Source organism: Centruroides vittatus, unplaced genomic scaffold (assembly GCF_030686945.1).
Source record: "Centruroides vittatus isolate TY-2023 unplaced genomic scaffold, ASM3068694v2 contig_651, whole genome shotgun sequence".
Taxonomy (NCBI): domain Eukaryota; kingdom Metazoa; phylum Arthropoda; class Arachnida; order Scorpiones; family Buthidae; genus Centruroides; species Centruroides vittatus.
In genome coordinates, this window is record NW_027122405.1 from 2169353 (window position 1) to 2188382 (window position 19030).

General features: G+C 32.3%; 1 protein-coding gene across 1 annotated transcript in view; it reads left to right on the forward strand.

Moving 5' to 3' along the window:
* Nucleotides 1–1543: 1543 nt before the first annotated feature.
* LOC136979929 (chromatin modification-related protein MEAF6-like) overlaps nucleotides 1544–19030 on the forward strand; it is a 34626-nt gene continuing 17139 nt past the window's right edge. Inside the window, exons 1-2 of the mRNA XM_067275977.1 lie at nucleotides 1544–1683; nucleotides 11182–11297. Of these exons, the coding sequence (XP_067132078.1) occupies nucleotides 1603–1683; nucleotides 11182–11297 (197 nt within the window). The 5' untranslated portion in view covers nucleotides 1544–1602. The remainder of the gene's footprint in view (nucleotides 1684–11181; nucleotides 11298–19030) is intronic.

Genomic DNA, 19030 nt, shown 5'->3' on the forward strand with positions numbered 1-19030 from the left:
CATCTCATGGTTCGGTCGAAACGGCCATCCTGCTTCCTTCAGCCCGATGATATGGTAATTCTCAAATTCTGTCAGTTGTGCTTAATGTCTTTGCGACGTACAAGAATACCATCAAAATAAACCAAGTTTTGTAGTAATCGGACAATTTTATCTAGATGTGTAACTTTTTGTCAATGAATGTATTACTTAGTTAATTTTTGTCTAATAGTTCCAAAATAATAGGCTACTGCAGGGCTTCTTAAACTATGGGTCGCGATCCCGTTTGGGGTCGCTTACGAAACCTTTGGGTCACGAGATTTTAATGCAAAATATTGAAAATAATTTGTGAGAGTTTAAAAATGTCATGCTTTGTGTCGTAGGTTTCGTGAGTTGCACTTTGTGTCACTTCTGGTGCAGCGAGACAACGATTCAGCGACACTGATTGTAGTGTGAACTAGTGTAGTGTTATTGCTTTTTAGTGTATTCAGTTGTCTCTGTTCTATTGGAACACAAGAGTGAACTGTGGTAGTACACCATTATTGTTTTTGCAAATTTATATATATCTTCAATATATATGTATATTTTCATTGTATTTCATATGTATATTGCAAAATATTTATATATCTTTATTTTATATTTTGAGGGGTCACAATCACAATCATAAATAAAAAAAATCACAATCATAAATGGGGTCGTAAATAAAAAAAATTCAAGAAGCCCTTATATTCTAGGACCTTGGATAGAGGCAGCTAAAGCGCGTGTACGCTTTTTCTGGAGACCGAAATTCGAGTCCAGATCAGATCCTAAATAAGTGTTCATGTATAATTTGATCTCTTTCTTTTTTTTAACTCTTTCCGACCTGTGGGCACTAAGCAAGCTCACTATGTGTTCAACCAGGCCCAGGCCCACAGTGGGGCGGCCGGGTAGTGAGGGACGGGGCCCGACATATCTGGACGGACCATCCCCGAAAACTTCCTGGAAATTTTTCGGGGATTCGAACCCGGGTCCCTCAGAGCGCCTAGACCGCTCGACCGTCTGTATAATCTGATCACGATATGTCGGTCCTCCACATTCATCACCCGGCATTGATCTGGCGGAACGCTCGAGCGATAATAGAGCCATGAAAATGGCTCTATTATCGCTCAAAGAAAGAAAATAGATTAAATAAAAAGAGCCAAAAACAATGAAGGTAATCTCAATTAAAAATTGTAATTGGCTTGTTCAGATAGAAACTCTGCACGTCTCAACAAACGAACGACCATCGAATTTACCACGTTGCATGTCGTTGTCATTTTAAATTATTTTCATTAAAAATGTAACGATGTTATCAATCATATATTTTAGAACATGGTTATTATCCCCCAATATTTTAAAATATAAATGAAATTAATAAATTTAACGTTAATAGAGCATTTAAATTAGTACTCAAGTATCATATTCCCAAATAAAAATATGAAATGCTTTCCGAATAATTGATTCGAAATTATTTTTAAAAATAAAATAATATATTTCGATATTATAATCGTCGTTTCGCTTTAAAAATATATAATTTAAAAAAGCGTATTGAGTTTTGGGCGGTAAACATGGTACAATGCAGAAACAAAACGAAAGCAATATAGAAAGATGGCTTCCAAAACACCTTGCCAGGTATTGGATACCAGATCAGAGCTTGCAGAACTTGTTAAAAGAAGAAGCGAAATCGCAGTAAGTACATCATCATTACAAATTACAATTATTATTCTTACGTCACAGTGGACTTTCGTAGATTTTGCAATACACGTGTATAAATAAATGCATCATTTTTAGCGCCAAAAATAAAATTCGTTTTCGATTAAAAAATAAAACAATCTTCTTATATGCAAATGCTTTATTTAAAAAATGGCATTTTAAGTGGTGTGTAATTAAAATGAAGATGAGGTAATTAATAACAAGTATCTTAATTGTTTCTTCAACGTATGTTGTATGTTTTACAGGAAGTGGTGGCGCTTTCGACGGTACAGTTCATTGCTTTGCCGGGAATGACGCCATTATTTATATTTGTAGACAATTGTCACGTGTATACAAACAGAAGGCATCTTTCGACGTTATACATATATCATCATATTTTAGAATTCTGATTTAATTAATTTATTAATTAAGCATTATATAAACGGACATAAGGAGAATTTTGCCCGTTTAAAAACTTTAATTTTCATTTATTGTATACTTTAAATGCATTTAGAAGTATATATTACACGAAGTCTAATAAATATTTGAATCAAGACGTTTGACATTTTATAAATTTAATTAATATATATATAAATTTATACTAAATTTGTTTCAAAATTGATACTAATTATTCATGCATATGAATAATTGGCAAATGAATATATGCTTGAAAGTAATGAAGAAAAGTTGAGACAAGAAGACAAAACTTAAACACAGACATGTCTACAATGGTACAATGGTGGTACAAAGAAATAAAATTTTTTTTTTTAACGTTTTATGAGATATTCTATGTATAGTCTTTGTATGATATTAACATTGTGTGATATATTTATACAGGTTGATCATCACATATCTGACATAATTGGGATCTGAATCTGCCATATTAGTGATTATTATCAGATCACTTAATGGACACAGTATATATTTTATCATATAATTCACACAAACTTTTCACAAACATCACTGTTAAATTTTTCAGTTTACCCTTACCTTTTATGGACAACATATGGTGTTTGCACTTTACACCACAAGAAGCACTTTCTTTATTCACTGGAACCAGGGCCAAAGCTAAATGTAACAAGTAATAACAATAAATGAAAAAAAAAACAAATAGGAATGGTTTGCCTGTGTTTGCAAGTGATGCCAAGTGTTGATGCAGCAATTAGTACCACTAAATAGTAGTGGCAGATCGGCATGGTGATGACGGAAATTTGAAACTACTAGCCAGAATTAGTGATAGTTAACTTGTACCAAATTATATAGTATATGACATTTTAAATTTATTCTTTATTCAAAATAAAATTAAGAGCTCACGCCAAGTTTAACTGGGTTCTGGTAGAAAATTCCACCGAATGCTAAAAAAGTGCTCGAGCAAGGCTACAACCCCCTGTGGTCCAGAACGGAAATAATAAAATGTTGCAACAATTGAAGGCTTGTGTTCATCTGGGAAGCACTACTCACAGCTATTACAGAAGCATACGGGAGATCTACCCGGGATGTGGGTAGCATTGTATTGGTGTTTAAACAATGAAACGTGCCTAACATCATATCGCCATCGCAGTGTCAATTCCACGCATGCGCCACTCGCATCATAGATTTAAGAATTCGAACATGTCAACATCTTTTTGCACGTTCTTAATGGAATTACCGGATGCCTGTTTTGAATTCAAAAATTTTGTTCTCTTTAGAACATTCTGCACATTTGTTTTTAAAATCATTTTCTTTTCACCTGAAGACGACAATTATAAACTCGTCGAAAGTGCTAGTGTTAAAAAAGGAACTAGTTTAATGCCAAACTCAGTGGAATTTTCTACCAGAACCCTATTCTTTATTCTCTTTTACAAGTAAAAGTTTATAAGACTGGAGTTAACTGCCCCCCAAAATTAACAATAACAGAGCCTATTAAAAATATAACACAGAAAAAATAGAAAAAACAAATAAGTATTAAAAACAGACAAAAGTAGATAGCAGTACAAAAATCATATACAATGTAAAAATATAACAAAATAAAAATTTAAAAATATTACAATGACTGAACTATTAAATATATAAAAGTTTATGTAAAAAGCAGTAAACAAAAGTAAAATAATATTAAAAAGCCAAATTCTAAAAGTAATTCTAAAAAGATGGTAATTAAAATTTACAATTAGTGGTCTTAAAAACCATATGACAAACATTTATTTTTAAAAACTTAAAATCATGAAAAAGAATTTCTATTTGATGGGAATTCAGAATCCCTCTGCAGAAAAAGTACTTCCTGAAAATACTGTCTGAAATTAGGAATTGTCAGACAAGTGTTATTTTGAGTAATATAAGCAGGAACCCTTAAATTCCAGTTATGTGGAGAGGTAGCTGTTGAAAGACTTATGAAGTAAAATACAATCAAAGTAAGAAATCCAAGGAGACAGGAAGGATGCACTGAATTTAGATCTGGCAACTTTACCAGAAGTAGTAAGAGGCAAATTTGATAATTTATTAAAGAGAAGATAGATGTTTCTCTAAAGAATTTGATATTTTTTGTATAAGAGTAGGAACAACAGAGCACAAAAAGGTAAACAACAGTCTATAATTGATTGAAAATTGACAAGAATAAAAATAGAACAGCTCGTAAAGAAATCAATAGTACCACCAAACTGTGCCTCTTTCAAATTTTTAATAATTTTCTCTATATATGTTTAGAGAATGTTAACCACTTGTCAAGAAGAATGCCTAGATTAGAGACTGCTTCAACATATTTGATTTGGTACCCTTTAATATAAATTAAATTTAGGGTTGAATTACTGATTAGTGCAAAGCACATTATGGTTTATCAAAGTTAAAGCAAAGATTATAGGACTCAAGAACTTTACTTAAAATGCAAGAGTCTAAAATTGTGAGATCAGAGTTAATGACATTGACATCATCAGTTTATAAAATAAGATGAGAAGATAAGTTAAAATTAGATATCATAAAATTCATGTATGCGATAAAATGGTTACTAACTGCTAGGAACAATGCCCTGAGATATACCACAGATGGGAGAGAATGGATAAAATGTACAGTTGCCAAGTGAATGTTCTGAATAATAGTTATTTAACCAATTAAAAGCTTCATAGTAAATATCATAGTGGTTCCTTAAAACATTGATTAAACAGGACCCCTCTTGTTTAATCAGTGTTTAATGTTGATATAAATAACAAAATTTTTGTTTCAAAATTATTTTTAATGAAGGAATGAAAATGCAAAGGGTTAGTGCACATGAAACAATGTTGTGGGCCAGTGTTTATAGCCAGGGTTATAGATGAATAAAAAAGACCAAAGACATAATATGCAAAGATTTTTTAACATAATCTGAGATAAATATATAGGATGATAGATGTTTGAACCATTCTTTGGGATGGTAATAATGTAAGGAACATTACAACAAAAAATAACTTAATTTATACCCTTACATAATATCTGCCACATCTAACCGCCAGGGTTAGTGACAATGTCATTGCTGCACTTATTCAAAATGCTTATCTACTTCCATCCTCTCACTACTTACTCCTCTCACTAATATACAGGGTGTTTCAAAATGAATATTGGGGTTTTAAGGCTTTGTAGTATTTATTACATTTAAGTTACAATTATAAATAATATATCAAATGAAAGAGCAACTCAAATAGTTTTTTCTACAAGTGTTCAACGTGAGCTCCATTCGTCACACAGCACATACCAAGTCGAAAGGTGAGTTCTTCCCAAACCTTGATCAGTGTGTCTGGAGTAAGCATTGCAACAACAGCTTCAATCCTGTTTCTTAAGTCAGGTAGGTCAGCTCATAGTGGAGGCACATACACATGATCCTTTATAAACCCCCAAAGGTGAAAGTCGCATGGCGTCAGTTGCATGGCTCTCTTACTCGTTCAACATGTTCTTCAGTTACTCTTGGTCATTCCATATTCTTCCCTTTACAAAGATAGCTGGTGTCTTCAAACTGATGATACCATCTACAGATGTTGTTATCACTTGGAGCTTAATATGGAATGCACGTTGCACTGTAACTACAGATTCAGTCTGTGCAAACTGTAAAACACAAAAAGCTTTCTAACGGAAGACAGAGGAAACAGTGCATCGCATGTGTACCCAACAAAACTGTTTGAATTGCTCTTTCATTTGATATATTATTTATAATTGTAACTTAAATGTAATAAATACTACAAAGCCTTAAAACCCCGATATTCATTTTGAAATACCCTGTATAAGGAATTACAGATTATAGCAACAGCAACCAGTAAAGCAGGATAAATGCAAAATTTAAACATATCAATAACTGGATAAGTATGTCACTCTTCCCGCCCACAGCATTGATTGCAGAAAGAGAGAACTTTACCTTTATAACTCCTTCCATTCCATACCTAGGGCCCAATTTATTACGCATCACCAAAATTTTAAAGAAATATGGGCTTATTCTTTTGATTAAACTACAAATAACCTTGTGCAGGCTTCTCTGCAATGACAGAGATGTATTTTCTACACTAGAAAAATCAGGAATTTATTTAGTTCCATTACAACAATCAGATTGCAATGCAAATATAAAAAAAGACCAGAGACACAGGGCATTCTTTACATCAAGGCCACAAAAAGAAAATTACAAATCCATCTTACTGAACACCAGAACAACTAGTGCACTACAGAACTTTCTAGGAGTGTGGTAGAAAGAAATGGTGTGCCAAAATGGAATACAACATTGCTGCTAATGTAATGTGTTGACAAAGTTACTTTCATCTGGGAAGCATTATTTATTGAAAGATTGGAACTCTGTAATAGATCTATGTTGGATCTTCCAAGAATTTGGGTATCACTTTTTAAAAATTTGGGCATTTTACATTTATGTCTCTACGCTATTACCTATTTGCCGTAATTCTAAATTTACTAATGACATGTAAATGTTTATGTTATTATTTTATCTAATTTTATTGTTATTTCATACTAATTTATCTTTATTCCAGTTTTGAATTTCTAATGTTCCCTTTTTTTTTTTTTAAATTTTATCATAATGTTCCAAAGTTATGTTCTTTGCTTGAAGATGACATTGATAAAGTGTCAAAAGTGTTTGTGTTGATATCAGGAACAGTCATTTCAAAATGAAACACATGGTGGAAAATCACACTAAGCTTGAGTCAGGTATACATAGTCACCACACCTGTTGCAACTCTTATCCGTGTGAAAGGAGATGAAAAATACCTCTGGAAGAATACTTTGGGTTGCTGCTGGAACTCTAGCCTTCGTGTTATTGTCTGATTTGAATTGATGGTTTTTGAGGGCACATTTCAACTCCCTGAATATGTGAAAATCACACAAGGACATGTCAGGACTGTAAGGAGTTGCATGAGCACTTGCCATTTGAATTTCTGCAATGTGGTAAAGACAGTAGAATGTGGTTGGACATTGTCATGGAGTAGAATTATACCCTCCATAGCATAGAAATCAAAGTTAAAAGAGCCTAAAGATTTGTAAGTAAAAACATATCTTACATATGCTACACTTTCAGCTAATGGCATTTAGTTTTTTGGTGTAAAGATAATATGTGATTTTGATAATTTATTTTTTAAGGAAAAAAAATTGAGAAATAGAAACATTTGAAACAATACATCATTCAGTGAAAATTAATGAAATTTTTAAATGAAATAAGTATAATGATTCTCTCTTAAGATTTGCAGCACAGCAATAAAGTTTACAACAAATTTCTTTTTCAATTGTGCTATTGTAATTTTTATTTTCATTACTGCCACTTTTTGTTTATTATTATTAAGTTTTGATTATTTCACTCATTTTGATGTGTATTTTATTTAATTAATCACTGTACTAAGATGTACCAAAAGTAATGATTGTCAATTTTTTATATGAAACTCCAGGTATGCAGAGGAAAAATGAGTATACTTAAAACCTATAAATTCTTTAATTTATCAATGAAATTTCCACCTTTATCAATGCATTTTTGCAATCATTTTGTCAATTCAGGATATCTGTTTAGTATTGTTCTGTTTCAGTGGTATATAAGCAACAATATATAGCTTTTTGGATGGGTGTATCACTTGAATAAGTTCTCTTTTCAAGTAATTCTTTACAAAAGAGTGCTAGATTGGAACTGTAGGAGGATGAAGAAGAATTTCCTAGTCATTTGTCTTAATCCATTGAATGCTGAAACATGATGGGAGTTGCATATTATCATGCAAGAAAATAGCTACTGTCTCATTGCATAGTGCTTGATAAAATTTTTTTTTATTCTTCTGTTATTGATCAGCATTGAGCTTTTCTCCAAATTCTAGAAAATCTACCCATATCCCAGAAGACTGTTGTTATAATTTTCACTTCTTACAGCCCAAACTTTGGTTTCTTTTTCTTTGACAAACCTGGGAGAAGCCATACCATTTGTTTTGAGATCATAATGGCAAAATCACAAATCTCTTGTGATACTCCTGTGATTTTTACTTTCAGTATCATAATGCTCGAGCAATCATTTGCAATCTTGTTGCTACCATGTTTTGCGACCATCTGTGACCAGCTGCTTTTTATTGCAGTGACAGGGATGATCAGCGTTAATCTGTATATAATGTGTTACTAAAAAGTGAACCTGACCCATAACTTAGGAATTACTAAAGGTGGGAAAGATCAAACTAATTAGAGCTAAGAAAGTTGTAAGGAAAATATACATGTCCAAAAGTTCGTAAATGCATGATTTAGAGATTCTCAGGATACAGGGTCCTATGGAGGTTTCTCACCAAAGGTCAGTGGTATATGAAGTAAAAAATGGTGTTATCAGACAGAAAGTACATAAAAATCATCTAATTTGATAGATGTTTAAAATGTACTGTCCACCCTCCTGAAGAAACCTTGTAATGAAGCAATGAAACTTTCACACATTGTAATTCCTGGAGAGTGATGTCAGCACATACCTACCATAGCATTGTAAACAAGCATACCAACAACAGATACACCTGTTTACATTCTTGCTTGCCTTTTCTGACTTACATTTTTATGTTAATGCATGCTATTTTCAAGTAAAGTTATCAAAAATTACCCAGAGTAAACATTGTTTATATTTTCACATGCTTTGTGATAACACCATTTTTGATCCTACATATCATTGGACTTTGGTGAGACCTATAGGACCCCATAATTCCAGGATCTCCAATACATGTCCAACACCACATTTTGGACATATATAACCATACATGTCCAAAATTTGGAGAATAATTCCCTTGCACCTTGCTTAGCCATAATTAGTTCGATGCTTCTACATTTAGTTATTTCCAAGTTATAGGACTGCTTCTATTTGTAACAATCTGTATATATCTGTATATATTTGACTATTTGTAACAATCTGTATATATTTGGGGGTCAGCAAATGACAATAAATAAGAAAAATTTTTCATTGTTAGGTTTTGAATATTGGATATAAAAAATAAGGTATACTTGTTGTGTATAGTACTTGTTTCTACTTCAAATTTTTGTAGTATAGTATTAAAAGAATATGGTGGGAAGTGAGACAAAATTTACCACTAATATATTTGGTATTAAAAATATTTGGGGGAATATGTCATCTCTGTTCCTCATGGATCAACGTCCATGGTAGAGATCATCCCTTGATTCTCCTCATTGAGTTTGTCAATACAAGGAGGCTCATGAGTGGTTGCTGCATGGTTGATTGTCAGTGTCTATATTTATAGCTTTAAAGTGTGAGCCATCTTCTGATCCTAGTCACATTCAAACTTGATGACCTGTAGGCTCATGAACATACAGGTCATTTTGATTGATGATTATAAATCTCAGATTCCAGGATAATATCTTTCACAAGAAATTCTAGGATTGTATACTGATAAACAATGCATTCAGTCACCATTTATCTAAGTAGACTTTTTGAGGCTAGAGATATCCAACTTATTATAGTTTAAAAGTTAGTGCGCCAAAGGGGAGGAGTGTAAAGAGACCATAAAAAGCAATTTAAAGTATTCCTACACATTTATTAGTGATTCATAAAAACATCTCTACAAAACCCAATGCATTGCAATAACTCACCAACAACTGCCGTAAATCATCAGGCTATAATTTTGGAAATAATAATTATAAATTACAAGTGAATTTGGCACTAGAGGGAGACATTAGGCACCATCTCGTATTAAAATTAATAATTATAATATTTAATTAAATAATTTAGATTAAACTGGAAGAAAAGAATCAGCCCAAAGCGGGACTCAAACCCACAACTCCCACTTACCATGTGGACACCTTGCCAGTTACATTACCCAGACCTCCGACCCAATCTCCTTCTTTCAGTATATTTAACAATAAGCTATAACCATTGTCAGTTACTACAGTGCCAATTGGGGATGCATTCAGCACCCTCATCCAGTAAACATCCACACAAGGCACTCAGTCGGCTATTGCATAGCGATGATGGTTATAGCTTATTATTAAATATACTGGAAGAAGGAGATTGAATTGGAGGTCTGAGTAATGTAACTGGCAAGGTGTTTACATGGTAAGTGGGAGTTGTGGGTTTTTAGTCCCGCTTTGGGCCGATTCTTTTCCTTCAATTTAATCTAAATTATTTAATTAAATATTATAATTATTAATTTTAATAGGAGATGGTGCCTAATGTCTCCCTCTAGTGCCAAATTCACTTGTAATTTATAATTATTATTTCCAAAATTATAGTCCGATGATTTACGGCAGTTGTTGGTGATTTATTAGTGATTTGAGAGTGAATTAATTTTTATACAATCTTTGTAGAATATAGTTTTTTAATATTATTTATTTAATTAATTTAAACTTAATTACTTTTCAGACTGTAACTGCTTAAAGTAATAGATAATGTCTGATTACATCTTACTTTTTACATTTGAATAAATATCTAAAAAAAATACCATTTGGATGTGGTACCATATTTAAAATAATAAGAAAAATGCTAAATTCAGGAAAACAAAACAAATTTAAAAAAAATTGTTTTGGTTTCTTGAATTTAGCATTTTTCTTATTATTTTGAATAAATATCAACATTACATTTACAACTTGCATTTAAGTAAGTAACTAACTAACATAACAGATGTTATTTGTTTTTTATTTATATCTAAAACATTTCAATTTTCTATGTTTAACAAAATTATTTAGCCAGTCATTTATATCTATTTTAAGGCCTGTAAAAATATCTGTCTGCTTAACCTGCTTAATTGCTTAACCCATAATTATTGACATAATAAACAAAAGAAAATTTGAAATATGTATTTAAAATTCTAAAAAAATGTTTGTAAATTATTTAAATGTTTACAAAATAATAATAATAAAAAAACAATAAAGGATAGAATTCTATTCAGTATAATATAAATTTTTACATTTATAATTATTTATGGAACTGAATTGCATAACATATAAGATTTCAATTGTCTGCTTTATACATTTTATTATTAATTCTGAAATTATTAAATTCTACAAATTATAATTTATCCTATTTATTCATAATTTGTCTTTTTTCAGGAAACATTAGCCAATCTTGAAAGACAGATCTATGCCTTTGAAGGAAGTTATTTAGAAGATACACAGTTGTATGGGAATATCATCCGTGGTTGGGATAGATATTTAGCAACCAATAAGTGAGTTCATTAATTTATGTTCTGTTTTAAAATTTCAAGAGAGAGCTATAATTTCTATACATGTACAGTAGAATCTCATTTTAATGAATCATAGAACAACAGATTTTTTTATCCAGGTTTTGCCAAATCAAAGTAATTTTACCTCTTTATAGTGGATCTGTAACTCGTAATAACAGGTTTTCTTCTCTCTCCATTGGTGGACATTGTATTTTTTTTTAATCTTTAATAATAATTAGATGTTTCTGGATACTGAATTAAAAAAAATATATTGCATGCTGTGCATATATTTTTTTAAATTCAGTATCCAGTATTTTATTTAATTCACTAAATGCATAATCGTCACAGTTTTCACTGCTAAAGTTGCAGCCACCCATAAATGTCTGCTGTAGCATGTTGATTAGTGACAGGAAACTACTTCCGACTTAACACTTCCAGATATGCACATGTGTGCAACAAAGGTGTGGCACACCTTCGTTGCAGACACGTGTTCCTGAATATTGCACCTTAAAATCATGCTCGCGTAACAGTGACATTTTGTACTGATGATGCTACCAAAAGAAGCCCAGATGTTGCATCATTAAAGCTTCATCAAAGCAAACCAAGATGGACAAGTTTTTTAACATGTTGTGAAGTGCTAATGATCATATGTATTTTGTCACTTTTTTGATAACATACACAGTTTCTGTCAGCTTAGTTACAGCATAATGTATGATCTTGTAATATACATATTTGTATATAATAAAGGATAGAAATCTCAAGAGAATGAATAATTTTGAGTATAGGTGTTTTTTTATATGGGGATTTAAAAAACAAAAATATTTTCAAATAATGGATATTTTCTTAGGAGTACCAGAAATTCGTCGTTCATGATATAATGGATTTTCAGAACAATGGATGATTTTTGGTGCGGGCAATTTGTTAAAATGAGATTTTACTGTATGTGTATATATATATATTATAAATGTACTGGTACAAATATTATAAACAAAGAATAATATATGCTACTGGTACAAATATTATAAACAAAGAATAATATATGCATTTTTCTCAGTTTTCCGTATTTATTTACTGTATAATAAGAAATGCTTACTGGAACTATATCCGAATAAACTCTATTTCACGCCTTAATTTGTCCAGCATACTGTTAAAATTTCTTTGTAATCTGTAACTGATGAAGATCGCTAAAAGTGATTGAAAACGTTTTTATGAAAATTTTAACAGTATGCTGGACAAATTAAGGCGTGAAATAGAGTTTATTTATTTACTATAATTACATTTAGTTAATATTGCTTTCTATTATGTTATATTACCAAAATTTATGTCAGAGTGACTAAGCTTTTGAAGGGATCTTAGATCTCAGTAATTTAAGAACCACTGTTTTAAACAGTTTTAGTTTCATGTAAAAAAATGGCTGATGTAAATTGGAAACATTTGAGTTGTGATTATTTTTAAACTTAGTTTATATAAAAACATTGTTTTAAGATAAATAAAATCTTTTATTTGTTATTGGATAATTAATTGTAGATGTTTTTCCAAACTTGTGAACCTAACTGTTTTGTGAAATAACGATCAATATTTAAATAATAATAACTTGCACTTAAAAGACACTTCAAAAGTATGCATTTAGATTGATGGAAATAAATAAATGATTACTTAATAATAATTATTTTCAGAATATAGCATATAAGATTTGTCCAATAATCTCCTATATCTATAAATGAAGATGTTTATTTATTTGTTAGTTTGTTCACTATGCATTTCTAGGCCATTTGACCAATTGCTTTGAAACACAGCAATTACATTAACATACTTTTAACTTAGATACATTTTACATACCATTCCAAAATATTGATTGGATTTGTAATTATCAATTAATTTTTGTTCATATTCGATTTGCTGGATTTACATGTAGCACCATCTATTGGTTAAAAAAATTAAAAAATAATAAACTAAATATAATTCATGCAAAAAAGAATATAAAAAATTATATTTACTTAATTACTTGTACAATGATGTAGCAGGAATTAGATGTAGTATATTGTTACTTACAGGTTGCCCAGAGCACTTGTGTGTTTAGTCGAAAGTGTTACAATGTAAAAACTACATAAGTATTTAATTTTTCACATCTAACAACTCTAATTTTTTCATTTCTGAATGGTACTTTCTTAATTCTAACAAGTCCCCATTACTGGCCAAGTGGATGGAATCACTTAACATTGGTAATTGTTTGTGGGTTTGAGCATCACCAACAGGTATTTCCATGTCCAGTTTTCTGATTTTTCTTTTCATTAGTGACACCTAAATAGGGACCAGTTTCTCAGTTTAAAGTCTTCCCAGGAAGCATCCCCTTGGCAGAATTGAAAATATGATATCTTAAAAAATTTAAGATATCATGTTTTCAATTCCTGTTTACTTGACCAATGAAATTTTGCCATTTCATACCATCCAAGTATCATGATAAACATGATAATCATAGGCTCTTTATATGATTTTCATTTTAATGTTTTTTATTATTTTTGCCTGGGCAATGCTGGGCTTATCTACTACTTATCTGATAAATAAAAATTTATCTATAATTGATTTTGCACTGCAATGAAATTGGTGGTTATATCAGAAGAGATATTAGTGTGCATGAATGCCAAGTCCTCTATACACAATTCAATTAGCTGTGGGACACAATTTTGCGGGACAACATAGGCTTAGGTGTCCCACAATTTTGTGGGACACCTAAGCCTAAGTTTATTGCATTTATAGTTTCTTTATAATGACTGAGCATGTTGAGCAATTAATTTTCATTAAATTTTGTGAAAAAGTTGGACATTTATATGCAGAAACAAACTTTTGAGGATGAATCTATGGGCAAAACACAAATTCAGGAGTGTTTTCAACAATTTAAAGATGACTATGATTTAGTTGAAATTGATTGCCATTTGGACAAGCTGCATCAACCAGAATGTCTGAAAATGTGGAATTTATGTGCACTGCAATCAATGAAGATTGTAGTTTGACTGTATGAGAGTTTGAAGACTGGCATTCCAAAAAAATTATTGTTTCAGAAATTCTAATTCAAGATCTCACTCAAAAGAATTTCTAGATGGAGATTGCCCAGTACATGATAGAAATGACTAACAATGACTCTGATTTTCTCAAAAAGATCATAATGCCTGGTAATGAATCATTGGTTTGGTTATGACTCTGACAAGGGGAGGGCACGACCTGGGAAATTCACTTTGGGGTGAGACTTGGTATATAGGTAGTAGTCCTTTAGGATGTTCAATCCTCAAAACAAGAAAGCGCAATGGCCAGCCAATTTTAAGAAAAAGGCCTTTAAAAATTAGAGCTCAGCTTATGTACTAATAAGTTTCGCTAGGTCAGCAGCTGCCGAGCAGCTCAGTTGACATCGTTCTTGGCTACCGCCAAGTCGTTCAGGGTTCAAATCTCGGTCTCAATTAGTATTTTTTTTTTCTTTCTAAAAATTTTTTAAAATAAGTATTTTGAATATATATAAATATTAAAATTTTATTATAATAAATAATTTCATTTAAAAAAATGTTTAACACATATTACATGTCATTTTAATTATAATAATACAAAATAATTAATAATAATAGTTATAAATAATTAGTTATGGAACAACAGTTTTAATTTATTATTCTATTGTATCAAATTTTTCGAAGGTTACTACTCTTATTAATTCTCACCACTTAAAAATAAAAAGTATAAAACATGTCTTTTATATTCATCCTTTACTTCCATTTTAACAAAAGTAAACAACTAAAATGTTTCCAATTCCAACAGCATTATATAAATGAGATCCAATTTAACTCTTCAGTGTGAAAAGTATCACATTAGACTGACATTTTCAACAGCAAAATAAGATTTTTCTCAAGGTCATAAAAATGCACCTGGACTTATGGACTGACCTGATATTTGGAGTGTCAGTTTACTTTTGGATTTCGAAGAGATCATAGTGTTCCGTAATATATCACACTATAATACAAATAGTTTCAATATTTTACAGTAAAATGTCTGTGAATGAAGATACTATCAGTTTACCAACAGTTGATGATGATGATTATTAATACACTTATTAATTATTTTGTATTATTATAATTAAAATGACATGTAATATGTGTTAAACATTTTTTTAAATGAAATTATTTATTATAATAAAATTTTAATATTTATATATATTCAAAATACTTATTTTAAAAAATTTTTAGAAAGAAAAAAAATACTAATTGAGACCGAGATTTGAACCCTGAACGACTTGGCGGTAGCCAAGAACAATGTCAACTGAGCTGCTCGGCAGCTACCGACCTAGCGAAACTTATTAGTACATAAGCTGAGCTCTAATTTTTAAAGGCCTTTTTCTTAAAATTGGCTGGCCATTGCGCTTTCTTGTTTTGAGGATTGAACATCCTAAAGGACTACTACCTATATACCAAGTCTCATCCCAAAGTGAATTTCCCAGGTCGTGCCCTCCCCTTGTGAGACAAATACCCAGTCTTCTTAGTGAAAACACCAAAGAAAGAAGATAAAAGAAAGCGTGACAAAGTTGGAGCAATGTCAAGACAATGCTTCCTGTTTTCTTTGACCATAAAGATATTGTTTACCGTGAAGTCACAACGAACAAGGAGTACTACCTGGGAGTTTTGATGAGATTGAGAGATGCATTGAGGAGAAAATGGCTTCATCTCTTAAAAAGTGGTAACTGGCAACTTCATCACAACAATGTTCCCACCCACCCAACATCTCACCTCATCCAGATTATTTGGCAAAACACCACATCACATAAGTTTGTCAGTCTTCATATAGTCCAGACATTACTCCCTGCAATTTCTGCCTGTTTCCAAAACTGAAATTACCCTTGAAGGAAAAGAGATTTGAGGATATGGAGCAGATGTTCAGTCCCCAATGGACCTAAGTCTATTGGACGAAATGTTCGGGTAAAGGCACATTAATCAAGGACTTTACAATTTTGTACATTTTTTTACAATAAGGTTTAATAATGAACACATAATACAAAATTAATATATTCTAAATGACATGAAAAATAACGTAATTACAATTTTGGGTTTTAAAGACAAAGGATCGAAGAAATTACTTAAAAAGTAAGATACAGCAATTCACATACCGACAATAATATTCTTCGGACGTTCCTTGAAGTCTCCTTTATATATCTGGCGTGATATTTTTTTATACCATAGAAATGTTCTCCTCGATGGGTCCGGATTTTTTTCACTGTTCAATTGAATGTCCGCATGTGTAGTCTTCCTTCTCCTTTGTTCTTTCACCACAGTCTAATTTTGTCGCACAACTGGTTGGGACCGAAGGAAGAAACCAAAAATGTGTGGTGGACGGGAGTCCAACCTTTATAATCCCCGCCATTGCGCGTGACGTCATGTCCGTTGCTAACCAATCCGCAATGGAGATCGGTTTTTACCCATCCAAAAACCGATATAGGGTACAAAACGAAACGTTAAAAAAAAAAAACACAAACAAAGAAAACCCGATACAAATGTATACATATATATATATACAAAAATAACGATATAATAGTGCTTAGGCACTACATACCTCCCTCAATTCAAGATTACTTGCCGTAGTGCAGTCTACGGAAGTCTATAATTCTATGTCGTAAATTATACGGTTCTTCTTGTTTCTCACTTTCAATAATGTCACCATTAGAATGACTTTCGCTTCTCTCATTAGGAACGGTCTTAGATGCTGTCCTAATTATTCTCAGATCAGGGGTCTCATCCTCATCATCTGACATGTTTTCTATTTGCACCCTTTTTTCAATTTTTTTACGTTTGGGTCTATCAACAACATCACCGTAACATAATTTTAGTCGATCTACATGCACAGTGTCTTTATCCCTTAGATTACATCCCTCAATTTGATAGGTGGTGGGATTGATTACTCTCACTATGCGGAAAGGACCTTTATAATTACTAGAAAATTTTCTTTTCTTACCACCCTTCCATTTTACCCACACCCTCTGTCCTACACTAAACTCCCTTAATTTCTTATTAATATTGCGGTATTTCCTACAAATTTTATTATGCTGACGAGCTTGATCGCTTGCCATACACCTAATGGCCCTGAGCTTACTTATCAAAAAGGATCTACGTTCATCAGTATTGGTAGGATCCCAACTTTGATCGATGTTTGGAGTGTGGGGGTCAACACCGAAAAGGAGAAAAGCAGGTGTATCATCAAGGGCTGAGTGGTGCGCATTATTGTAGGCAAAACATGCGGGAGGAATCAAGTCATCCCACTCAATATTGGTCTCACCCGATGACTTAGCGATCATGTCGATGATAGATTTATTTACTCTCTCACAAATGCCGTTTGAGCATGGTCTGTATGCGGTCGTTATATTTCTTTTAATGTTAAGCCATTTGCAACAATCAGAAAATAGGGATGATAGAAAATTTGTCCCTCTGTCAGAAATTATCACCTCAGGGGTGCCATATCTACAAATCACTTTCTCGAAAATCATGTTACTAACAGATAAAGCAGTTTGGTCGGGTAGTGGGTGAGCCTCAACAAAACGAGTAAAGATGTCGATGATCACTAAAATGTACTGATTTCCCTTACTAGTTTTATGAATGGGCCCTATTATATCCACGGCGAACTTCTGAAACGGTGCTATAGCGGTTTCATTTTCCTGTAAAGGTGCCTCCCCCCTATGTATGTTATATCTCTGGCACCTTTCGCATTCCTTAACAATCTGATCGACCTTTCGTTTTAAATTCCTGATGAAGTAGTTTCTTTCTATGTTCTTTATAGTTTTACGTACCCCCCAATGGCCTGAAAGTTTGTTTTCATGTACAGCCTTAATAACCTTTTTGGCCAAATCTTCGCCAACACATAATTGATTCATTTGATATCCCCGGGATTTTAACCAAATTTTTTTATATAGGCAGTCGTTCATAACAACATAATCACTCGAGAGCTGCCTCGTAACCCCCTTACCATTACCCCTTAACAAATCCCTTTTTATAGGACCCAGGGCACTATCGTTATCCTGGGAATGAATAATTTCCTTTCTTGTTGGGAATATTTCCCCCGTTGATTCAATATTTAAGCAACTCACTCCATTTACATTCCTTGATAAGAAATCAGCCACCTTATTGTCAATTCCTCTCACATGCTGTACCTCAATATGGTAATCTGATAGTTCCATCACCCAACGGGTTAAACGCCTGCTGCCGTTATTGATGTTATTCAAAAAAACCAACGGTTTGTGATCTGATAGAACTATGATTTTTTGACCTAAGACCAAATATTTGAAATGTCTTAATGCTAGTATGATAGCAAGACACTCTTTCTCGATGGTAGAATAATTAACTTCTGCACCTTGAAACCTCTTGCTAAAGTACCCTACAGGAGCTAAACCTTCATCTCGTCGCTGTTCCAACACAGCAGCAGCTGCTATATCGGATGCATCTGTATGTAAATAGAAGGGCTCATTGAAATCTGGGTGGGCCAGTATGGGAGGATGAGTGATAGCCTTCTTTAAATTCTCGAAACTAGTTTGACATTCCGAGTTCCAAACAAATTTAATTCCCTTTTTCGTAAGGTTGGTTAATGGATTTGCGATAACAGAGAAGGAAGGGATAAAATTTCTAAAAAATCCCACTACCCCTAAAAAACTCCGCACACCTTTTACGTTATTTGGTGGTTTAATTCTTCTTATGGAATCAATGTTGCTAGGGTCTGGG